This window comes from Amia ocellicauda, chromosome 18, assembly GCF_036373705.1.
Source record: "Amia ocellicauda isolate fAmiCal2 chromosome 18, fAmiCal2.hap1, whole genome shotgun sequence".
Classification (NCBI taxonomy): domain Eukaryota; kingdom Metazoa; phylum Chordata; class Actinopteri; order Amiiformes; family Amiidae; genus Amia; species Amia ocellicauda.
The window spans coordinates 23,865,074-23,887,626 of record NC_089867.1 but is presented as its reverse complement, the minus strand read 5'-3'; the positions used below and the strand labels follow the sequence as shown (position 1 = coordinate 23,887,626).

Below are 22,553 nucleotides of genomic sequence, written 5' to 3'. Positions count from 1 at the left end.
CTTATCTTCTCTTTCTTTTCTGTTTTTTATCAAATTTCCCACTCATTTTCCAGGCGGACGGATCGCCCCGTTTAGACTCGTTGATTCCTCCCACCAGCCACAGTTTCCGGCCTGGGGAATTGGGCTGTGAATGGAGTCCGGCCCGGGCACTTTGCTGCCCCTGTCCCCCGTGGGTACGTCACGGCACAGAAACAGCGCTACCCTCAACTTACTCAAAATGCATCTCATCCGGTCTGAAAGAACATGATTTATGAAAGTTAAGCTTCATTTTGCGGGGGTTAGTAGCAGCAGCAGTATCTTGCGAGACAACGTGTTGCCGTGCCGTACAGAGCAGTGCAGTGCAGTGAGTGTGTGGCGGGAGTGAGAGTCCCAGGCAGAGCTGCCGTACCCGAGAGTCCTGCGCCGGGCCTGCGGACCGGGCCACGGATATACTTACCCAGGCCCACCGCCTCTACCGTGGACAGTGTCTCTGAGCTACGGCGCGTTCATACCAAAGTGCAGCCTGTGTGCCGGGTTTCCGAAGGACAGCCTTCGAGCGCTTGTCATGTTAGCTCACTGATAGAGTAATTGTGCCACTGTCAATCACAGTGATGTCACAGCACAGAGCTGCGGGGCTTTGTGACAGCAGTGCTTCAATATAAGCTGCTGTATCTCTGACGTGCAAACATGCTTCAGGTTTGTGAATTTGATTCCGTGCAAAGTCTGATAAGCTGCGCAGGCACAGAGCAATTGTTAAAAACATATTAAAAAATGTCATTAAACGTGTGGCCACGTGGCACAAACTGCACTTTGGTATTCATGCTGTTCTAACGGTCTTACTGCGTCTGCCTAGGTTTACATACAATACCTTCCCACTGCTTTCCAGCACTCCCACCGACCAACCAGCAGGTGGCAGCACACCACTTGCGGACGTGACACTAAATCATCTCCCAGCTACTCGGTGGGTCACGAATTGGACACGGTGGAAGCAAAGACCTCAGTGTGAAAACAATGTGCCGGCCTCGGGCAAAACCAGTATTACTGGAGCTGATTGTTTCGCAAAACAGTCAAGAGGGGCTTTTCTGGTCACCTGAGTCGTCTCATTTGTTTGCTAGTCTTAACTCTGAATGGGACATGGGTGCGGTGCACAAGAGGAGGTGAGGGACGGTGGTCCACACACACACTGGGAGTCTAGGGATCAGTACCAGTGCAGGAGAGTAACAGAGAAATCGACACTGAAGAGTCAGAAATAAAGCTCCAATAAAAGCCTATTACAAATAATGTAATACAACAATACAATATTACACAATATATGAGTTATACAATAACTCAAGAAAAGGTTTACGTAATTGTGAATCATTTTCACCAGGAGGAATAAGAGTGTCAGAAAGTTATGCGTATCTATTTATCTACTGTCTATAGGTTATGGTTATGGAAAAACAAACAAACACAAATTGCTGTGATTTAGGTTCCCAATATCCCAATATGTGTTTGTTGTCTAAGAAAAGACCGTGCATCGACTAGGACAGATTTTTTTCAAATTGAAAATCTTTACATGAATAATACGGGGGGGGGAGTTTTTCTTTATATTACAATGTGCTTGGGATTGACAGGAATCATCTAATAGCCAGTGGCGCGCTGTGATCATTAACCAGGCCCTGCATTCAGGGGATTGTCACATGTCAAAACTGACAGATATCCCCCGATTGAGTTGATTTGCTCTCAGAGTATTGCGTTTTCTGCACCTGGTGAATCGAGACAGGAACTGCATTTGTCAAAAGCAGAAAGTATAGCAGATTTAATGTAAAATCCAGTGGATTTACACTTGACTATAAGCAAGTTGCTCGATCCCTATATTCTCACACCTCTGCCCAATACAATGCAGTTTTAATAAGAACACATTCATGACAAATGAGAGGTCTAAGGGCTTGCTTTACCTCTAAGGCCCTGTTTAAGGCATGCTTTACACACTGGTGCTCAGCTAGAGTCGCCCTCTCTCTCCAGATCACCACGTGCTGCTGTGGTTGACGGGTTGGGGGGCACCTAGAGACAGACACGTCTATGGGCTGATCTGCAGGGGGTCCTAATGGACTCTCTTGATGGTGGGGGGTCTGTGGGGGCAGGGCCACACTAGCGATGAAGACCATCACTCGCCTCTTTAAAACCAAAACGGTTACTTACTATCCCAGGGGTTTTGGGGGTCTCTGGAGGATTGTGGGAAAAGCTGCCGCTGTGACTAGTGGAGACTGTGTTTTGCTTCTTGTTACTGAGGCCCATGGCGTCCATTGACTGGCTTCTGCTGCGGATCACCCGCTACAGAGAGAGACGTAAAAACACATTGAGCTGCAGATCCGGACCGCACTGAGATAGGGGCGGGGGGCTGGGGGGCTGTGGAGTCCTAATCCCAGTGTTAACAGGTTCAGAAACAAATCAAAATAAGATCAGTCATTGATCTCAAGTAAAAGAAAGACCCCCAAACTATCTGACGGAGCGCTGGAGTGCAGTGTGGAAGGAAGGGTATGTTACTCCCAGCATGGGTGAGAGGAGCATGCGGTCAGAGATGCACCGGCCATTCAGCGGTCCACTGGGCTCCACCAATTACAGCTCACACCAGAACCATGGCTGCGATCCAGATTCCCAGTACAGATTGACCAAACCCACCCGGGCAAAGACATTCAGGCCAAGGGTCCGTATTAGAATATATGGACCAGATCTCAACTACTGATGTGAAACATGAGTTAAGGCCCAGACAAATAACATCAATTAAGGAAGATCTGGTAACGGATTTAACGGATTTAAACCCATCCTCCTACAATCAAGTAATCTGGGAATCTGGCTCTCAGCCCGAGGTTCGAGCCCCAGCATGAACCCGCCCACCTCCCCTCCGCCGCTCAATCCGATTGGTTACCTCAGTCCGCCGCCCTCGCTAAGCCCCGCCCCTCCTCAGTGCCGGCGGTGCCCTTGCTAAGCCCCGCCCCCTGCTCACTGTGATTGGTTACCTTGAAGGACTCGAAGAAGCCCCCGCCCCCTCCGCCCCCGTTCTCCAGCTTGTCGTCGTCTGCGCCAATGCCCATCATGGACTGGCTGTTGATGTGCAGCTCCTCGTACAGCGTCTCCAGCAGGGCGGTGCGCGTGCGCTCCTGTAACACACACACACACGCACACTGAGACACTGCGACGCGCACAATATATTCGAACTGAGAGAGACTGCGTACACACACACAAACACTGAGACCATGCAACACTAGCAATGCAAAACCAAGAAGTATGACGAAACGCTGTATAAGTGCACTTTGCAGGAGAGTAATTTAGTCGTTTCTTCTCCTGTAAGATTGCATTTACACAATGTTTTGTCATAGTTCTTGCTTTGCATTGCTAGTACTCGTATTTTTTATTGTGATTTCCACTATGCCCCCTTTCCCATAGCTCTTAACGATAACTTCACATCTTGTCTACACTACGCTTTTACAACCTACAATGCAGGACTTGTATTTTGTTTACTGTACATCTCCTATACACTCGTTTAAATTGGAATTTGTAAATTGCATTATGCCTTGAATGGCACTGTATTATTGCACTTTGTATTGCTCTTATATTTTGTAAGTCACCCTGGATATGGGCGACTAATAAATAAATAAATAAATAAATAAAAACACACTGTGAGACACTGCACAACACTCACAATACACACACAGTGAACGACACTGCACACACACGCTGTGAGACACTATACAGACACACACACCTTGAGGCACTGCACTGCACGACACACACAATACACACACATACTGAGAGACACTGTGTAACACACACACACACAAACACTGAGACACTATTCAGACACACAGTCCACACACACACTGAGACAGTATATAGATACACACACACACACACACACACGCTGTTAGACATCATAGAGACACACACACACACACGCTGTTAGACATCATAGAGACACACACACACACACACACACACACACACACGCTGTTAGACATCATAGAGACACACACACTGTGAGACAATACAGACACACACACACACACACACACACAACCCTCAGACACTTAACACCCCTACAAAACACACAGCACTGCAGAACACAACCGCTCTCACCTCTAGCTTGGCAAACTTCTCTGCCTTGTAGCAGGCGTACTCGGCGTTGATGAGCTTGGTCATCAGGAAGTCGTGGAACTCCGGCCCCTGTGGAGGAGAGGGAACACGGAAAGGTTAATTAACGTTGGCTTCAATAGCAGCGTTCGGTGATAAATCCCACTGACCGCAAGACGGAGAATAACCGATTCAAACGTCTACGCAGGGACACCTGTTCCATCCTTTCATGGTTAGTGTAACTATCGATTGATTGTTTTCCTATTAGGGATCTTGGGAGGTCTCACCTTTTTGAAGATGGCCGGGTCTGGGAGGGTAGGCCCAAAGAAAGGCACGTCATCTCTGGCGGTCACTGACACCTGGAGAGCAACGATAGACACGAAATTACAATCACAGAAGCTGCAAAGAAGACCACCTATGTGTAGTCAGTCTGGACGGTATCATAGCGGTTTCCACAACGCCGATACGCCACAATCCCTATAAAAACACGAGGGTTCCTACAGCGATCATTTTGTTAGATGAAGTCCTCTGTTTGAGACATACGATCGACCCTCAAAATGCACGGGACGTATTGATGTGGCTAGAAAAACAGTGATAAGGTACTAAAGGACAGATACAGCACGTGAACCATGTGAGTGACAGGAGCAGACAGAGCCCAGAACATCGCTACCTTGTAGAAGGTGTTGTCCGAGCAGGCGTTCTCCACCTGCACCACGATGTAGGCGTGCAGGAAGTTGGAGGCGATCATGTCGGGCACGAAGGGCGTGCTCTCGTCCTGGAACACGATGGCCACGATGTCGTTCCCTATGTGCCGCTTCCTCTGGAGCTGCAACGAGAAACACGGTTGACACCCGGAGCCGCACACGCCTGCACAGGGACAGTGCACAGGACACAGCCATGCTGGGCACTGGCACACGGATATAAAACTAATATAAAACGAAGACTGGCACCCAGACAGAAACAAGTATGACACATCGAACTGCGTGTCACACATTGGAGAGAGGAGAAACTGTGGAGAACCATCACTAAGGACTGTAACTGGGAACACGGCCGAGAGTGCTGCTGCCTCCACTGTGAAATCTGAAGCACTCGGTTCCTCACTCGTGCAATTGGTCAAGGGCGCTGCGTTGCCATTCTTTACATCGGTGCCTCGGCGCTGCGATACCCGAACAGTTGTTGAATGTTGCGCTGGTTTGCACAGCTGTCTGTTTTGAATTAATCTTTCACACTGCAGGACTACTCTGGCTCTCACTATCCAGCAATGCACAACGGCACATGTGTCTTGTCCCTGTTTGTGTTATTATTATTATCATGTTTATTAGCTGATACTCTTATCCAGGGCAACTGTTACAATATATCACATTACTTTTACATACAATTACCCATTCATATCGGTTTTTCCTGAAGCAATCCAGGCACAGTGCTCATGAACAGAGATCTCTACATAGCAGGCATGTGGAGGATTATGCCTTGGGCGGCTTGTTGCCGTAATTCAGCCATTTCTAGGTGAGACACTGTTTCTTTTTCAAAGTTATAAATCCAAGCTCTCTGGCAGAAACCAGCAGCTGACAATAGATGGCCACGCAGAGAACCACTCCCACCTGAAAGCAAATAATGTGTCGGTCTTACAGGTTTTAAAACCCTGCAGCATGTGAATGCTGAATAGAAACGTGTCAGGCCCGATTTCACTGTGCGTATGTGTGGTGACATACTTTGCCATGTTTTCTTTACGCCTGCTACTCGCTCTGTAATCACATGAGCCTCTCTCTCACGGTAAAGGGATAAGAGGAGGAGTTTTTTGTGTGGAAACACCACCCTGATGTGTACGGCAAGGTCCTATATTGATCGATTACTGTCCTGCTATGAGTGGCACAGACGTCAGGCTTGCTAATACAAGAACAACAAATATAAGTGGCCTTAATAATTAAGTCAAATCAAACCATACCAGCTGTATTGAACATTAAATTCAGCTTACACATATAACAGTGTATAGAGAGCAACAAGAGACAGCTATCAATTCAAAACTAAAAACAATCACCCTTGATATCTTAATATCTTGGCTGTTCACATGGCGCTCACTGGTCTAGGGACAGGAGGCTGGCCCAGTTTCCCAGAGAGAGATGGGCGTGTGTCTGTAAGTGCAGCTAATTACACAGTGAGGAAAGGGGAAGAAAGGGAAAAAACACACTAAAGCCATTTGAATATAAGTGCCTATGGATATGGCTGTTAACCGATTTGCATGCCTCTAACAGCATGCTGTAATGGGATAAGGCAGATGCCAGGGCCGAGGCAAGACCGGTTACATGTATGAACGCTCTTCTGTCATTTAATTTGTGCTCTGGTGAGCTTTCAGAGCTTAGTGGCGAGGCATCCTGCGCTCAGACATGTCCCACACTAACACACTCTCACGTGTGCAGGGAAGGCTGTGCAGAAGCTCTTTCTGAGGCACAACTTTCCCTCGCAAATACAGCCGTCTGAACGGAAATAGCAACGTTGAACGAAACCGGAGAAATACGAGAGGCTGGGGAAGACAGGAAATAGCAGGGAAATTGAAAGGATTAAAGCTGCGAGTGTAAACACAGCAGATCTGCTTTCATCTCCGGTTTCTGAACGTGACCCGCATCTCGGATATCCCATTCCACGTTTGTGGTTCTCGTCGAAGCCAAGCTCTGGCACGGCATTCAGTCCCGAATTCGACTTCAACGGGAGCAGAGCGGGCAGCAGGACCTGATCAGGATTCACAACCAGGAACTGGCCGGATGTATTGATCAAACAAAGCAGGATGAATGTAGAGATTAAGGTTTCCAATGAAGACCTATCAGGAAACATTTTAATCCAGGGTACTCAGTCTTGCCAATAAAGTCTCTTCTCTCATAAACACCCAAAGGAAAGATTTAACTGACACACTCACCTCACACATAGCGTTTTCCATTCTAACTAAAATATGCTGTGCTGTGAACAGTGCCGGGGGAGTGGGTGACGTTTTACTGTGCCATATAACCCTGCTCTTCATCTGCTAAGTGGCTGTAACTAAAGAACAGTGTCAAAATTGCTCTCCTGGGACGTTTGGGAAAGCCCATTCATATCTAAACTCCAGAGATGTGTGCAAGTGTAAAGAATGAGGACTTCCGTGGTTCACAACGATTTCTGGACTTGAGACTGAATTCCATGTATCTTGTGCAGGTAAAGCACGGGAACGATGCACATAATTGCATTCCCCGGCTGCTGCTGAAGTCACACATTTGTCAGGACACTGCCCTGGGGAAAGAGTTCAACATACAGAATGAGCTCTTTGCGGGATCTAGGATCGTTCTGTTATTCGAGGGGCCCGGCGGTCTACAAGCGCCCATGGACACAAAGGGCAGCAGCGGCCACCATCGTGAGACGGGGTCAGTGGTCACCCCCGGGACCTCCCCTCGCCGCTCTCCACCCAAACTGCAGTACTGACCCGCCCTCGCCATTTGACCCGGTGCAGCCCAGTCTAATGAGTTATGGAAGACAGTAACGTGTACTAGTATGTTATTACTGCCCCTGGAAGTTACCATTAGTAACAGCAGGTTCCAGTGTGTTTGTGTGTGTGCGTGTGCAGGGCAGTGTGCTGCAGAGAGGGATACCTGCTGCGTGTCGCCCTCAGTGTAGGGCAGCTTGGTGGAAACGTGGAACATGATCTCCTTGTTGCGGAAGTTGTGGTAGACCGACTCGGTGCCCGTCTGCCCGTGGGTCACGTCCAGGCCGCCTCGGAAACTGGAAAAGAGCGCCCAGCACAGACAACACTCAGCATCCTCCCAGACAACCACCTGACTCCCTCCGTTGTCTCAATAGCTATGCTCTCACTGGGGACACATTGTTGGGATTGCACGAGTCCCTGTCCGCCTCACATGCTTACAAACCGCTCGGCCTCTGTTCTCAGTTTTGGAATATCCAGTCGAGTCACCAGCCGCCCAGTACAGCGCTAAGACTGGCAAACGACACCGACAGTGGGTGGGGCGTGTGAGCAGGTGGGGGGTCCCTACCCTTTGAAGTCATGCAGGTCGATCTTGTGTCCCAGCAGCTCCAGGAACTCCACGAAGGCCGGGCTCTCCTCATTGTTCCCGAACAGCTCTTCCTCAGTGGTCTGCAGGAGAGACAGACAGATGTTCAAAGATTGGTATGTTTTTTCTTATAGCTCAACCTGGTGCTGGTGCTTTTCCAGAACTTTCTCTCGGACTTGTTTTGAAAGCTCCTTGGTCTTCATAGCGTGGTTACTTGGATATGCTCTCTTCTCCCAGACACAGGTGTATTCAATCTGAGACCAAGCAACAATTTAATTGCACACAGGTGGGATCTATTCAAGTGAAAATGTAACTTCTGGAGGCAGTTGGCTGCACCACAGTGTCAAAGCAAAGGGGTTTATGCAATCAAGACTTTCAGTTTCTTATTTGTAGTTAATTAAAAAAAGATAATAGATTTGTTCCCCCCCCCCGCAACATTGACATTATGTAATCCTTTGTGTAGATCCTGTTTGTAACACTTCAAAATGTCCAAAAGTCCTTGGGGGGGTGAATACTTATGCAATCCACTGTATGTGTAAAGTATCCTTTAAAATGGAAGGAAAAGCAAAACATTATAAAGAGCTCGGTACTTAGAGCTTCCACCCACAAATAAACCAAACATGAAATGCAAAAAACAAACAAACCAGGAGACAAAATGAATTCATTCCAATAACAACCACACAACAGCCCTTACAGACAAAACCCTCTTCAGCATTAGCAATTTTAAAGAGCTGTTTAAAAAGCCCGCACTGAGGGCCAATCAGCATAATAAACATGGTAATGGCCACACTGAATAAACATGTCCTCCAGTGTATAGCAGACCAGGGTCGGTGGGGAGTACAAGTGGCTCCTAATTAAACACAAAGTGCCGGGCCCTCACTCTGGGCAAACTGGGCAAGGGGGCACATCAACATGATTTAGATTGGACGCAGGCCATTTGTCCACCCCAGGCAGACTCTTCCTGCTAGAGCTGGGCCTTCTGAGCACCCTGGAGAGATTGAGGTCCCACTTTCCCTGGATCTGTTTTCTCCCGAGAGCACATTGAGAGCCTCCTTCAACCTGGGCCTCCTGAAGGGGCCTGTCAAAGAGGCTGGCTGTTCACGAACGCACATAGCCCAGCGAGGAGCCCGGAGAACCCGACACGATTCCAGGACTGGTCCCTAATAAAAGCACGGGGATGCATGTCTAATCGGCAAGTTGATATCGCTCCTTCGTAGGCAGCACTGAGGCATTTCAGGATTCCACTGTCACAGATGAGGGATGGAGATATACTTTATGTCAGTGGTCCTGAATCCTAGTCCTGGGGACCCCCTGTCCTGCTGTTTTTTGTTAATTTCCTTCATTACTAGTAGGGTACTTAATTGAACCCTAATTTAACTAATAATTTCCCTAATCATATTATGTATGAAACTGTAGATGGAACTTAAAATCTCCAAATACACAATTTAAAAAGTCAAATCATGCAAATTAGTTAAATAAAGTAATTAAGAGCTCTTTGGAACAGAAACCACCAGGGCTGGGGCAGTGATGTTTGTGACCACAATAATAACTCTCTTTCTTGCTCATCTCCACCAGTTCAGCTCCAGAGAGGGAGTTCAGACCCAAAGATTCAAGATGAAATATAATTAAAACAATACAAAGCTCTCAGCCCAGCAGCACGCTTACCTGCCCGAACTTCTGATAGATAACTCCGAACTTGAAGTTGTTGCTGATGACGTGTTCATCGAAGGTGACGACGAGGCGCGACGCCTGGGGGGGAGAGCGGGGAGTCAATGGGGGGCGTTGCAAAGTGGAAATCAGACAATTGCTGCACAGAGACTGCACACCCATTTCAGATCTGTTTGGGAAACCTGTACAAATACCTTTTCATAATATTCTATGGAAGCCCAGCGTGCGTCTGCAGATTTACTCAGAAAAGTACGATATACCAGCTCCTGGTGGACAGACACACACACACGCACGCACACACACACATTCACAACACAACTGGCTCAGAAACACCACCCTCCTCTCCCATGGCCAATTACTCATCCTGAGAAGAGGAGCAGATGGCCGAGTCATAAAGTCAATGGTATCCCATCTCAGATGTTTTATTAGCCACCAATAAACTGCTTTAATTGCACTCCTGACTGCTGGATCCACCTGGCTGACACGAGGAGATCCTGAGGAGATCCTGGTTTACTCAAATCATAAAACCGAGGAGAAGCCGGCCAGCAGCTGTTACTTTCCGAGGCAACGCCGTAAGCCTGGGAGACAGTAGTGCACAGCGGCCACAGGCATGACTTCAACTGCATCCAATGATCACATATTTTATGGAGGGTTTGTTTCATAACAAATTATTATTCTTATATGAGTCTAAACTCATCTGTCTAATGCCATTTCGCAGAAAAAGGTTTAGCAGAGAGCTCGTAATAAAATCCATCAGGTATTAAAGACTGCAATACTGACATTGGCAACAGCAGTATGAATGCCAATAAACTTGACATTTCACTTATTTGTCTTTGGAAACACATATTACTGGTCGGGTCAGAGTAAAAGACTTAAAAGGTGACACACAAGTTAGCGAAAGCACCCGTCAGTCAGAATTGACACATATTTTGCCTCTAACAGGAAGTACAATCCCCTGCAGTACGTCTTCACACAGCTGCTTCCAAACCCCCGGTGGAAAGTGCAATGTGGACTGCGTGGGTTTGACACGTGTCAGAGGATGTCATGTCAGACGTAGAGAGTGCCGTACCTTCGGGTATAAGACGGGGTAAAAGCGGTCCACGTTCACCTCTTCACACACCAGCTGTGGGAGACAGAGACAGAGAAAGGCCAGGGTTAGGAGATGCTACAGAAAAGCAGGGTCTTCTTCAAATAAGGGGTTCGAAGATCTTTGTAAACAGCTTAAAAGTATCATCAGATAACAGTCTAAGGAGTTTGATTACTTTTGTCTTGTGATAAAATGCCAGTTTTATCAGTGAAGGCACTGCAGGGACAGAAGGACTCAGTTCCTCTTCAGTGTCGAATATTAATCTCCCTAATTAACTGCTCATTCAAACAAACTGAATGCTTGTACTTGTGCAAACCCATCTGCCCTGGACGTCATCCGTCTGAGATACTGATCAGTTTCTAAAGCCGGGTTTCCCATCACATGCAAGACTATCGTTCCGTGTCTCCTCCTCGTTGCCTACTTTGAGTCTCTGTGACTCACTGTTGATGTTTCTATATAATTTCACTGGTAATTAATGACTAATGATGATTAATCTATCTTTTAGAGATGGAGAGCGAGATATAAAGATCACTAGCTTTGCATTAATGGTCTTGGAATGAGATATTCAAAGTCTCTAAAACTCTCATGGTTGGAACTTGTGGCGAACATTGCAAACACAAATGGAGGAAAACGTTAGATGGATATATATGATTGTTGTGTACACACGACAATTTCTTGAGAGAAGGGAATTTCATCACTTCTTTTGGGGAGTAAAAGTAAAAGCCTTAAACAATCCCAGCCCTGTTTTAAGGAAAGTGACACACTCCACTCCACAGGGCAAACATGGGCTTTAAATGCTGCCCACACTTTACAGCCCATCTGATCTCCAGCGATTTCTCCTGACATCCCAGGAGAACTAGCGGTTGGGAGCTGTCACTGTTACTGAGCAGCGCAGAGAAAGGAATCAGGCCGAAGCTGGATCGTGTCGAACACAGTTAAGGGGTTACACAGAAACACTGTCTACAGCTACACAATACCAAATAATTTGTAACGTTATAGATCCAGCAGTGCACGCTCAATTACTGCATCAACACACAATGACTCGAAGAGCTAATTCCTGTCTATCTCCTCCTCCTGTACATGTATTTTGCATAATTTACGGGTTTTTTCTTATCACTTCCCGTACATACTACCAATGCAAAAATACCGTGGGCAAATTGATTGTGTCTGCCACTGAGACAAGGACACTGCTATCTGATGGTTACGCTGTTTTTCTAACAATAACACAAACCGCCGTTTCTAATTTGGGATTGTTGGGCAGGTTAAATGTGATTTGTTCCAGGATGGAGTCATCTGATACATAGATGTCAGCGATTACACCATAACACATCTATCAGTGTCAAACCCAGTCAAGATGAAGTAGTGCTGTAGCGAAAGAGAACAACTGATATAAGACTAGCCCAACCAAGGGGACTCGGTGGAGACACAGATTGAGAAACTCTTCTCCTCCCTCAAACTGCAAAGTGACCATCGACCGAACGTGGCAATACAAGACAAGCTGGGTTTCCTCTCTGTCCCTCTGTGCTTGTTACAGAGCAGGCGTGTGTTGACAGGCTGCGGCCATACGTGTTCAGAGCTGTGATGTACAGGGCACGGCTACAGCAGCGCAGGTGTAAATGAACGGTCAAGCCCTTACCTTGGCCATCTGCACAACATTGGGAAACTCCGTGAGGCAGGATATAGGGATCACGTCATGATACGTTTTCATCCTCGTCCTGAAAAACAAAGAATGACCTTCAGTGTGAAAGATAGGTATTGTTTTCTTGTTTTGCTTTTTAAGACCGCTTTATTTGTCACTTGTATTTGTTTTCATGTGAGAAGCAGAAATAACCTGTTCCATTTTTCAGCTTTTACCCACTAACATTTGCATAGATCAATGGAACACAGATACGAATTCTTTGCGCAGTTCTGTAAACAAAGGCTGCTGCTTTCTTGTCCTTTATTTCCCCCCTGCTGAACAGTTGTGTGCTGCAGTTAAACCACTGTACACTGTTAATGGCATATTGAACCCTTTGCATGGTAGCACGTTTCATAATCCTTGGGCCCTTAAAAACCCTTAACCATCACCCACGGGCTGGGGAAGTGGCTGCCTGTGTGGTTCAACCGGGATGGAGTCAAAGACATGTTTATTCTCTGTGTCAAGTGTTTGAGATCAGCAGCCGCACAATTAAAGGGAAATAAACAGCAGCGTGCCCTCTCGATGAGCACTGAGCTGTACTGGAGAGACACACGCACACAGAGGGCTTATGAGACTCCGGGGACATTTATAGAGGGTTGTCTTTTCAGTGCGTAGGCTACTCAATCAAGCCAACGAGCCTCTTCCAACAGGGAACACCTGGAGTGTGTATCTCTACGTTTCTGACCTGAGCAGCAGGCGCAGGTGCTCCTGATCCCCGATCACATCATACTTCATGGAGAACACCAGGTGGCCCAGCGCAGCGTCCATGGAGTAGTAGTTAAAGTGTTCCTAGAGGAGACGCCAAATAGGTAAATCAGGTCAGTTTTCATGCTCTCTACCCAACTTTCTAATTCAATTTCTACACATTCACAGGGAACTCAACTCCGGTCTAACATAGCACTGCTTTGGACATTTTTTTTGGTTTCCAGTTTAATTTTGCTCTGTGTGAATCCTTTTTAAGGCAATTATCAGCTTTTATTTTTTTACTAATCAATAACTATTCCAAGGTCAAAGACTCTCCGCCTCCAGACACACATCTTCATTACAGCGACGACAGACCGCAGTACAGTACACTCGGCCCCATTGCTCTCTGAAAAGGGATTTGATGCGTCTGTGGGTGCTCAGCCATGTGACACCGCCTCTCTCTCACAAACTGTGATGCTGGGAGCTGGGGGGAGGTGTGCTGTAAACTCTTGAATCTGCACTGTATGTGATGTTTATCAGTGACAGAAAGTGCAGAGGAAAGTAAGAAGGGTAAAAAGGATGTAGTTATGAAGGAGGAGAGGAAAGGAGCTGGGCTGAAGATGCCCCGTGCAGCCGGCTGCCCCTCACCTTGCCCAGAAAGTGCTTCCTATAGATCTTGGCGAGGGTGTTGCACTCCAGCTTGGCGCGGGACGTGGGCGACAGCAGCTGCTCGGAGTCGGGGGGGCTGTTGAGCTGGTGATTGGTGCCTTCGATCCAGTACCCGCCGAACTGGGGCAGCAGGATCAGGGGGAATGGGCTTTGGCGGGCCAGTACCTGGTACAAACACAGACATCAGCAGGGAAGTGATTTCTATTTCAAACCTTTGTGGTGTTTGACATCAATCTGAAGTATGTTGTATTTTCCCACGGTTCTGCTGCAGCTTGTTAACTGTTAATTGCTTAGTTATTTTTTTCTGTACTGGGCATGTAGGGCCACAGTGGTCTGTGCTGTCCCTCTCAGAGAGATGCTTACCTCGTGGACACTGGGGTAAGGGATGTAGTCTTCTTCCCTCTGCAAAATGAACAACACAGAGGTGTTACTGAGACAGTGGGCAGCAAACTCGTCGTATTGAGTCATGCAATGCTAGCCTGGTGTGTTCAGACCCCGTGTTCACAGATCCCCTGCAAACCCAGAAATATTGTGCCAGTACATTGAAAAGCTCAAGATCTCAAATGGAGATTTGCTGACTGGAACTCAGGAAAACAGATCATTGAAGAGTTTAAACTAATTCTGAGGAAATGGCTTGGCAAATTATCTTCAAGCAAAGTGTTACAACCCGCAGAAATGATTGAAATACAATAGGATGTGGTATTGGACAAGCATTTAAGACCACGTCCAACTTGGATACAGTCCACAACAATAAACATTGTAATATATGTGGAATCAGCAACGGAAATCAATACATTACAAAGCCACGTCTTTCAATATGCTAGTCTGCTCAATCGTTTTTTTTCAAAGTCTCGGCAAAACACCGTCTGCATTCTAAAGGGCAAACAAAACGCAACAAAACAAAAGGTGGACATGTGCCATTCTCTCAGTCCGAGGCACTGGGTGACATGCCTGTGGGCAGAGTTTTGACTCCCGATGCCAGGATCTGTTAAAAAAAGACAAAGCGCAAAAGACAAAGTCTGCGATCTCCGAGACCGCCCCTGAACACGAACTCCTCACGCGTGAACCCCGTACCCCGTACAGCATCTCGGGCAGCAATCTAAGCTCCAGTGAATGCACAGATGCAGAGATAACGCCCCACTGACAAAGACCCGACTGTGAGAGAGCGTGGCTCGGTCACACTCCACATTCCTGCCGAAGCGGACCACGCTTCAGGCTCAGTTGGAGAGAAACTTGAAGAGATTTGGGACCGGAGGCATACTGATCAAAGAATCCTTCAAATAAAACAAAAAAAGCCTTTATTTATGAAGAAAAGAACTTAACTAGTAACATTAGAGAATTTTAGGGTTTAAAGTGAGACAGTCATACAATATGCTCTTGTCTGATGAAGTTAATTGTAACCTAGTCCGTGTTTCCCATGATCCTCTGCTGTTGCTTATGACTGCCACCTCCATGCTTACCGACTCTGCCCGCTTCTGAAAGTCACTCTCACAGGAAATACATGGGGAAGTATATTAGAGCTGAACTGATATCTGTAGCCTATTGGCAAGGCACTAAATTCTTAATCCACTGACTCACTCAACTTCAAATCACTTTAATCAACTTCAGGCAGTTATTTAAAATCCTATCTTTTTAAAGCACACGGCTGCTCACAATCCACAAAGAGCGACGGGTGTGTGACGAACATAAATGATGGTCTCAGCAAACCAGTGTGCATTTCTAACATGCATTGTCATAAAATAATAGTAAAGACAGAAAGGCGAGGAGAGTGTTGACGTACTTTGAGAGGAGGTGGGAGGGTGCACCTCTGTTCGTCCATCCTGCTGCCCTGCAAGAGAAACCGGTTCAGTTATCCAGCCAAACCGCATAGACACAGGCCTGCGTCCCTCCATTTGCATTGCAAATCAAAGAGCAGGAACACAATGGCAAAACTGCTTCTCCCTCACAAAGAGGTGTCTCTCCGGCTTTGTTCATAATTATAGAGACCAACCCATGCGTTTCTTTTTTTATCAATAACATTAACATCTCCTCGACAATTATGGGCGAATGATAGACTTGAACGTTACCCCCGTTTACCCCTCCATGCACCACAGGCAGACGGACAGACTGGGACACAATAAGGGGGAACAACACAGAGGAAGTGAACAGGAAAGAGTCGAGAGGGAGATAACACCACAGCAGAGTCGATAGCAATGACTTTAACTGTGACTTAGTGTTGGCACAGTGACAAACACACATTTTGGGAAAGAGCCATAGAAGCTATCAGACTAAGAAATTGAGTGAAATAGAAGCCATAGGTGAGACACGGATAAATTAAACTGAACCGTATCCATTAGAGGCCATGCCACTTATCAAGAGCACGTCTGGCGCTGTGCTTGGATAGCTTTAACACAAGAGGAACGCAATAGAGCTCTCATGGGAGGCAGTGGACACCCCGTGGACAGATGGACAGTTTCACCAGCGAATGTAGTGTTACTGGAGGTGTAGAGACAGCCATGGGGATTTCCAAATAAAGATTAGATGCTCTCTTAAGGGAGGGAACTTTGGTGCACTCTGTGGATTGGTATTGTTGTGTCTGTACATGTCAGATTGTACTTCCATACGGCAGTCGATGCACAATGCTTTCTAAAACGATTAGAGCATCCACAGACCGGTCTGCAGTGTTTTATGAATGCCTTCCTTCAGTCGCAGCAGTGTGTATTTGTGCATTTGTTGTGGCTTGGAGGTTTCTTCTGAATCCAAGTCTGCTCCACATCCAAACACGCACACAGTCCTGATATTTCGTGTGTAAACGAGGGTGACCGAGGGTTGGGGAGTAAACGAAACGCTCCGAATTGTTATGACTCTGCCCCCATAGACCTCGACACACGCTGAAGATAGCCAGCGCCGATGCTGAGGAATTCTGATGGGCTGAAGATTAATATGGAGACTGATAAGGACTCGCACAGGGAGGGGATGTCAGAGGGAGTTTTAGTTAAGTCAGAAACACTGCTTGAAATGAATACTTCTGTCCGAAAACATGCCCAGTGTACAGTTCTTTCAGGTAACAATGTGTGCAGAGGAGGAGTCTTACAAGTAGTGATGCATGATGGCTTAGATAAGTTATTGTATTGTTTTAAGGACAAAAAATATAAATATTGACTAAATAAAAAGACTAACAATCATTGGTATTTTAATCCATATGGAACATACTTTAGTAACTTTACTTCAAAATGGGATAAACTGGAAAACTAAATAAATTAATTACATCTCAGTTTGTCAGCTGTATCTCGGGTCAGTGCCCTGCGGTGCCAGAGACGGCACGCTCCACGGGCTGACTGAGATGTGCTGGAAACTTGAACAAGATACAGGAAAATACAGGACAACAAAGCAAAAAAATCAAACAAACAAAAAAAAGACATACCTAAAAGTGAGAAAGAAAGGAAGAAAAAATTATATATAAAACAACCTTACCTGCATCTTTTCAATCATTTCAAATAAATCAGTGGTCTGGAAAAAGAAAAGTCAATTAAAGAGCTGATTCTTTTATTGTTCTTCTAGTGTCTTTTGCGTGGCATTTGAATCTCTCGGCTCTGGCCCCGGTCCAGGTGCCTCTCACACCTGTGGTCTTGAGCAGCAGCGCAGTGCAGTCACTGAGAACATCCTCTAATATAGCGCCCAGCACAGACACTGCTACACAGCGAAGTCAGAGCATATTTCAACACAGGACACAATCAAACTTGTGTGTCTTAAAGAGGGAGTACATTTATACAGCTCCTTGTGCCAAGCGTATCATTAACTCAGCGTTAGTGCTGCCATTATGTTTGAAGCCAAACCTGTTCACGTTGTACCGGTTGTTGAGTATAGACGGCATGAAATTGTTAAGCAGCTCCAAAGCAGGTTAGTGTTTTTGTGCAGAGTTACAGCAATGCTGTCACATTAGAAACAGAGAAACAAGTTCCCAGTTTGAGTTTAACTTAATGGGCCAGATAGCCACAGCCCTCCCAGTTCACCCAACCGGGTGTCCTTTGCCACAGACCCCCTTCAGCACCGACCTGCTGAGCACTGAACTCACTTAACAAGCTTTTACAAAAGTAGATGCAAGGGTAGGTGCCATATAGGTAAAATACAGGCTTGTTACACTATATTTTTGACTACAGTTTACATCCAATGATTCTCTACAAAACATCGCCAATGGCCACAACAACAACAGAGCTGAAATATATTTAAATATAAAACCCATTAATCCATTTAAAAATAGATAGATAAATAGTCAGATAATTAGATAGATCAAATAGTTTTTTTGAACTCCATTATTCCAGGGGTGATCTGTGCTCAGACTCATTCAGAGCAGGATATTCACGCTACACGGAAGTTGTTATTTTAAAATCTTTCTGTGGATTCACAAATAAAACAATAGCAAAATATTTACAGAGTTTCAGTATATGGAATAGAGAGCTCCAGATTCTAGCATAAAGTGAGTTCAAATGCAAACTGAAGTGGTTGAAAAGCTCTAGTCCAACAGATGTATCAATCTCAGTTGTAATAGGCTTGCAAAATAAAATAGAATTATGATCAAGGCCATTGTTTTTTCTCTCTCTCCCTGTGAGCAACGGCCAGGGCAGATGAACTCAGTTTGGGGCGGTGTTGGGAGATGATGTCATGAAGCTCACGCTCACTGTTCCCATCTGTGAAGAGACAGGAGTTGTAGCTGTTGATTAAGAGGAGGATTCTCGCTGACTACTCGCACGTCTGACAACTGGAGATCAAGGACAGAGGAACAATTGTTTGTCTCGGGTCATAAGACAGGGAGTCGCAGCTTCAACAATCTCATACAGATACTCTCACAGACACACGCCCCGCTAGCGCCTGCTGTGGGAAAATCCCCCCGAAATACACAGACACAAAGTCATCCCAAAAGGGTGGAAGTACAGGAATGACCGCTGCAGAGAAAGACATTCCTACAGCTTTGACCTCAGTATCTCAGAGTACCTGCTGTAAAAAATACAACTGGTAATAATGTTTGACACAATTTTGTATCCTTCCTGTCTGTGTGTTCGGGGGTGAAGAAGCTGTTTATCTAATGCAGGTCAGACATGCTTTAATGCTTTAGAACGGTCACAATGATGGGAAGACCTCGGAGCTATACTGACAGTAACTCTCACAGGTAAATGTGCTGTATGTGGCGAGCTGGCCAGGGTCCAGGTGGGAGCTTGTGTAACTCATTAATTGTCGATATCTGTATGAGTATCTGTGGGATGACAAGCATGGAAATATCTTGACTGTAACCAATGTGTGGGGGGGGTTGTGTGACAGAGAGCAGCTCTTGGGTGGAGCTGCTTCTTCAGGGACACGTCATATTGACAAAAAAACTACCAAGCAAGGGATGTACCAGGCCATGGGACACACAGTGCGATTGCTTCAGGGAAGACACTTTCTCACCGCCCCCCACACACTACAATGGATGAAATCTACACAAAGGCAATGGGTAAAGCTTACCCTTAATCTTTTACTGTCAGGGGAAGACACTTAAATTCCCACTGGTTTCCACTGTGGATGTGCTTTTCTCCCAGTACCGGTAATTCCCACAGTCCTGTTATAATGTGTATTCTTAAAAATGTTCTTGCAGTTCTGAGATAAATTAATTGGAAAATGAAAGAAAATGGTGTATAATGATCATGTTTGAATATCATCTTTCTTGACATTTGCATTCTGCTTCATTATTCGTGATTGGATGTCTGTTGTTTGTACTGTGTGCTGTGGACTCTTCATTTAGAGATACATTGTTTCTCGTTCAACACACAGACACGCAAAAACAAATGAAGAAAAGCTGATTAAATAATAGGAGTGCCTCGCCATACAGCTCAGTGTTCGAGCAAGTCATAAAATCCTTAGCCAAACACACACAAAGCCGGTAACTGCCTTAAAAACAAACACTGTTCGATCAATAAATAACCCATGACCACTGTTAACCATGCTGTGCATTAAGCAGACGCATGCTCTGTGGTCACTGCCCACCTTAAACACACAGAGCCGAGATCACAGGACACTGTGAATGTACACAGACAGGAGATGCCAATGCATGCAGGCGATGGCATTGATAACAGAATACTGTCTGATACAAACAGATACATGAACTCTATTATTAATGACACTACATTTTACAGGAACAAACTTGCCTTAACACAGGAGCAAAACCAAAAGTGTGTCAAGGGGAATAACTGTTTCTGTGCCATTTTACTCCCTTGGGGGAGAACAGATAACCTCGACTGGAACATGAGAGCAGCATTCAGCTAACAATACTTCCCATCCATTTTTGGGTGATTACTCTAAAGTAGAGGTGCCCATTTATAGCCGTGAATTTCTTGGCAAATCAAGATCAAGACTTTTTCCACCCACCTTAAGTGATTCAAATGACAATAGACTAATTTAAACAATGGCTTCTATGTTGCACATCAAACAAACTAGCCTACCAGACAGACGATAGATAGATAGATGTGAATACAGGCTGATCATGGATTCTAACTCACTTATTTCCCTAGATGAAATATGAAATATGAAAATGTCCCTATTATAATAAAACACTTAAAATAGATTGACCCTAAAAGAACAATCTAAATTCCGCCTGCCACTGAACTGTCAAGAGTGTGAGTTTTATTCTTTCACCGTACAAAACCACACAACACAAACCACAGACAACAACTGGCCAGTTAAAAAAGAATCCACTGTCCTGCCGACTGGCAATAAAAGCAAATCTGCCAACAGGTATAAAAACGATGAAACCTGACTTGATACAGTCTCTGCTGCCTTTGCATTTGAAGAGACATTTTAAGCATGCAGGACATACATATATGTTTTCAGATTTATTTTGAATGCAGTCGTGTATTTAAACTCCATCATTCTCTCTATATTACCATCAACATCATCAGACCATATCCATCCACTGCTGGATGAAGACCTATTCAAGATGTTTCCACTTGTTTAGTTCTCTTTTCTGTGTCACACCTACAAAGTATATATATATAAATACCTGTCTGATATAACAAATATTTGCCCAGGTTTGCACGTGGTTTGTAATAGTGAAGTTAACCTGTATAACACTGCGTTGCGATGACTTGGAGGAGTCTGGTGCAGAATCCCGTATTGCTACAACATCTAAAAACGTCAGGACTGCAGGTCAGACGCACAGATGTGTCTCGCAGTGTTTACACACCATACCAGTGAGATCACAATGTTGGGGTTTTTGTACTGAATGGAAACCCGGCGACTAATGACTAACAGTATTTGAAATTAGTCTAACTTGCTGTAATGAGTAAACAGTCCTGTTGCCTTTGAACTCGCTTTAAAGCTGAGCCATGACGACTCGCAAAGAATCCACAGAGAAAAATACACTCTCTCTTTTTTTTCCATTTATGAGCTTCTGAAAATAATCACCCGTGTAAAACTGGAAATTCAAACACTGCAGACAACAAACTGCCCCGAACAGCCCGGTGACGAGTCTCCCACAGTCCCAACATGCCCCGAGAGGCTGACTGTGGTGACAGGTCTGACGGCAGCTCTGCTCCCTGCCTGTAGTATCACCAGAGAGACCAGGTGTACTTACCGCACTGTACCGTCTCATCTGCCCCACCGAGGAGATGTGAGGACTTACGTGAAGGAGGTGACTTTTGGCCATTTTCAAGACTCCAGAACAAAGAAGCGCTTATTCCAGGTGAATTACAATCATAATAAAAATATTGATAAGAGAAAACGTGTGCGTCACTCAGTTCCACCGCCCAGGGTCTCCGGAGCTATTTTCCTCACACGGGTGAAGACCCGATCCGAATGGGGAGGCCTTTCAGCTGCTCTTCCATCGTTGGGCATAAATCCCTCTTGCAGCACTCAGCAGACCTCCCTTCAGCACAAGCCATATCCCTGGGGCCCGGCCGCCTCTCACTGGTGCCTGTGAGCAACTCTCTCTGCAACCCTCGTCTCTCCCTAACTCTGTCTTTCTCCGCCTCACTCTCTCCAGCTGACGGGAGGCCGTCCAGGAAACCGTGCATTCCAGCAGTGCAGTGCAAGTGTCCTCCTCCTCTCTCTCTCCTTTGCTCCCTCTCTCTTTCTCTTGGCTCCTGTCCAGAGGTGGAGCACCGACTCATCAGGCGCTGTTCCCAGTCCGGGACATGTTGGAACAGAACCCCGCCCTGGTCTAGTGACACCCCGGGCAAACAACAGCTCTTTCATCAGCTCCATCACACACACACACACACACACACACACACACACACACACACTGCCTGGCTTCTGATGCTCCACTCACACTAGACTAGAGCAAGTTGTACTGATGGAAGAACGGCAACACGTAGAACAATAATATTATTTATACTACTGCTAGTGCTACTATTAATAACAGCCAGCTAATTATCTTAATCCATAGAGGACCCCAGACAGTGTTGGAAATTATATGCTAACCGCCACGCTGATTGCTTACGAATGCAATATATGCCTTTAAACAAATGTTAGGCGGCACTTCCTCTGCCAGCCTGGCTCCTGGGGTCATTGACAACTCTGTGGGCAGACAGGTGAGGCAGGGGTGACTGGCGACGGTCCCCCGGTGCAGCAGGGTGGTAATCAGAGAGCATCTCGTGGTTCATACAGACACCGGCTCTCCGAACACAGGGAGGCCCAT

At 46.0% G+C, this 22,553-nt stretch overlaps 1 protein-coding gene across 13 annotated transcripts in view; it reads right to left on the bottom strand.

Moving 5' to 3' along the window:
- Window positions 1–22,553, bottom strand: part of rap1gapa (RAP1 GTPase activating protein a) — a 150,672-nt gene that overhangs the window by 11,937 nt on the left and 116,182 nt on the right. For 9 of the 13 annotated variants that reach the window (XM_066691538.1, XM_066691535.1, XM_066691530.1 and 6 more), the window contains 15 exons: window positions 17,360–17,395; window positions 15,687–15,734; window positions 14,270–14,308; window positions 13,886–14,071; window positions 13,239–13,342; window positions 12,512–12,590; window positions 10,858–10,911; window positions 9,786–9,869; window positions 8,103–8,203; window positions 7,704–7,833; window positions 4,760–4,915; window positions 4,377–4,448; window positions 4,096–4,182; window positions 2,979–3,119; window positions 2,161–2,292 (listed from right to left, as the gene is read on the bottom strand). In XM_066691538.1, the coding sequence (XP_066547635.1) occupies window positions 2,161–2,292; window positions 2,979–3,119; window positions 4,096–4,182; window positions 4,377–4,448; window positions 4,760–4,915; window positions 7,704–7,833; window positions 8,103–8,203; window positions 9,786–9,869; window positions 10,858–10,911; window positions 12,512–12,590; window positions 13,239–13,342; window positions 13,886–14,071; window positions 14,270–14,308; window positions 15,687–15,734; window positions 17,360–17,377 (1,431 nt within the window). In that variant the 5' untranslated portion in view covers window positions 17,378–17,395. Of the gene's footprint in view, window positions 1–2,160; window positions 2,293–2,978; window positions 3,120–4,095; window positions 4,183–4,376; window positions 4,449–4,759; window positions 4,916–7,703; window positions 7,834–8,102; window positions 8,204–9,785; window positions 9,870–10,857; window positions 10,912–12,511; window positions 12,591–13,238; window positions 13,343–13,885; window positions 14,072–14,269; window positions 14,309–15,686; window positions 15,735–17,359; window positions 17,396–21,488; window positions 22,061–22,553 lie in introns of those variants that run through there. The other 4 variants (XM_066691532.1, XM_066691540.1, XM_066691536.1 and 1 more) reach the window with 3 other exon arrangements.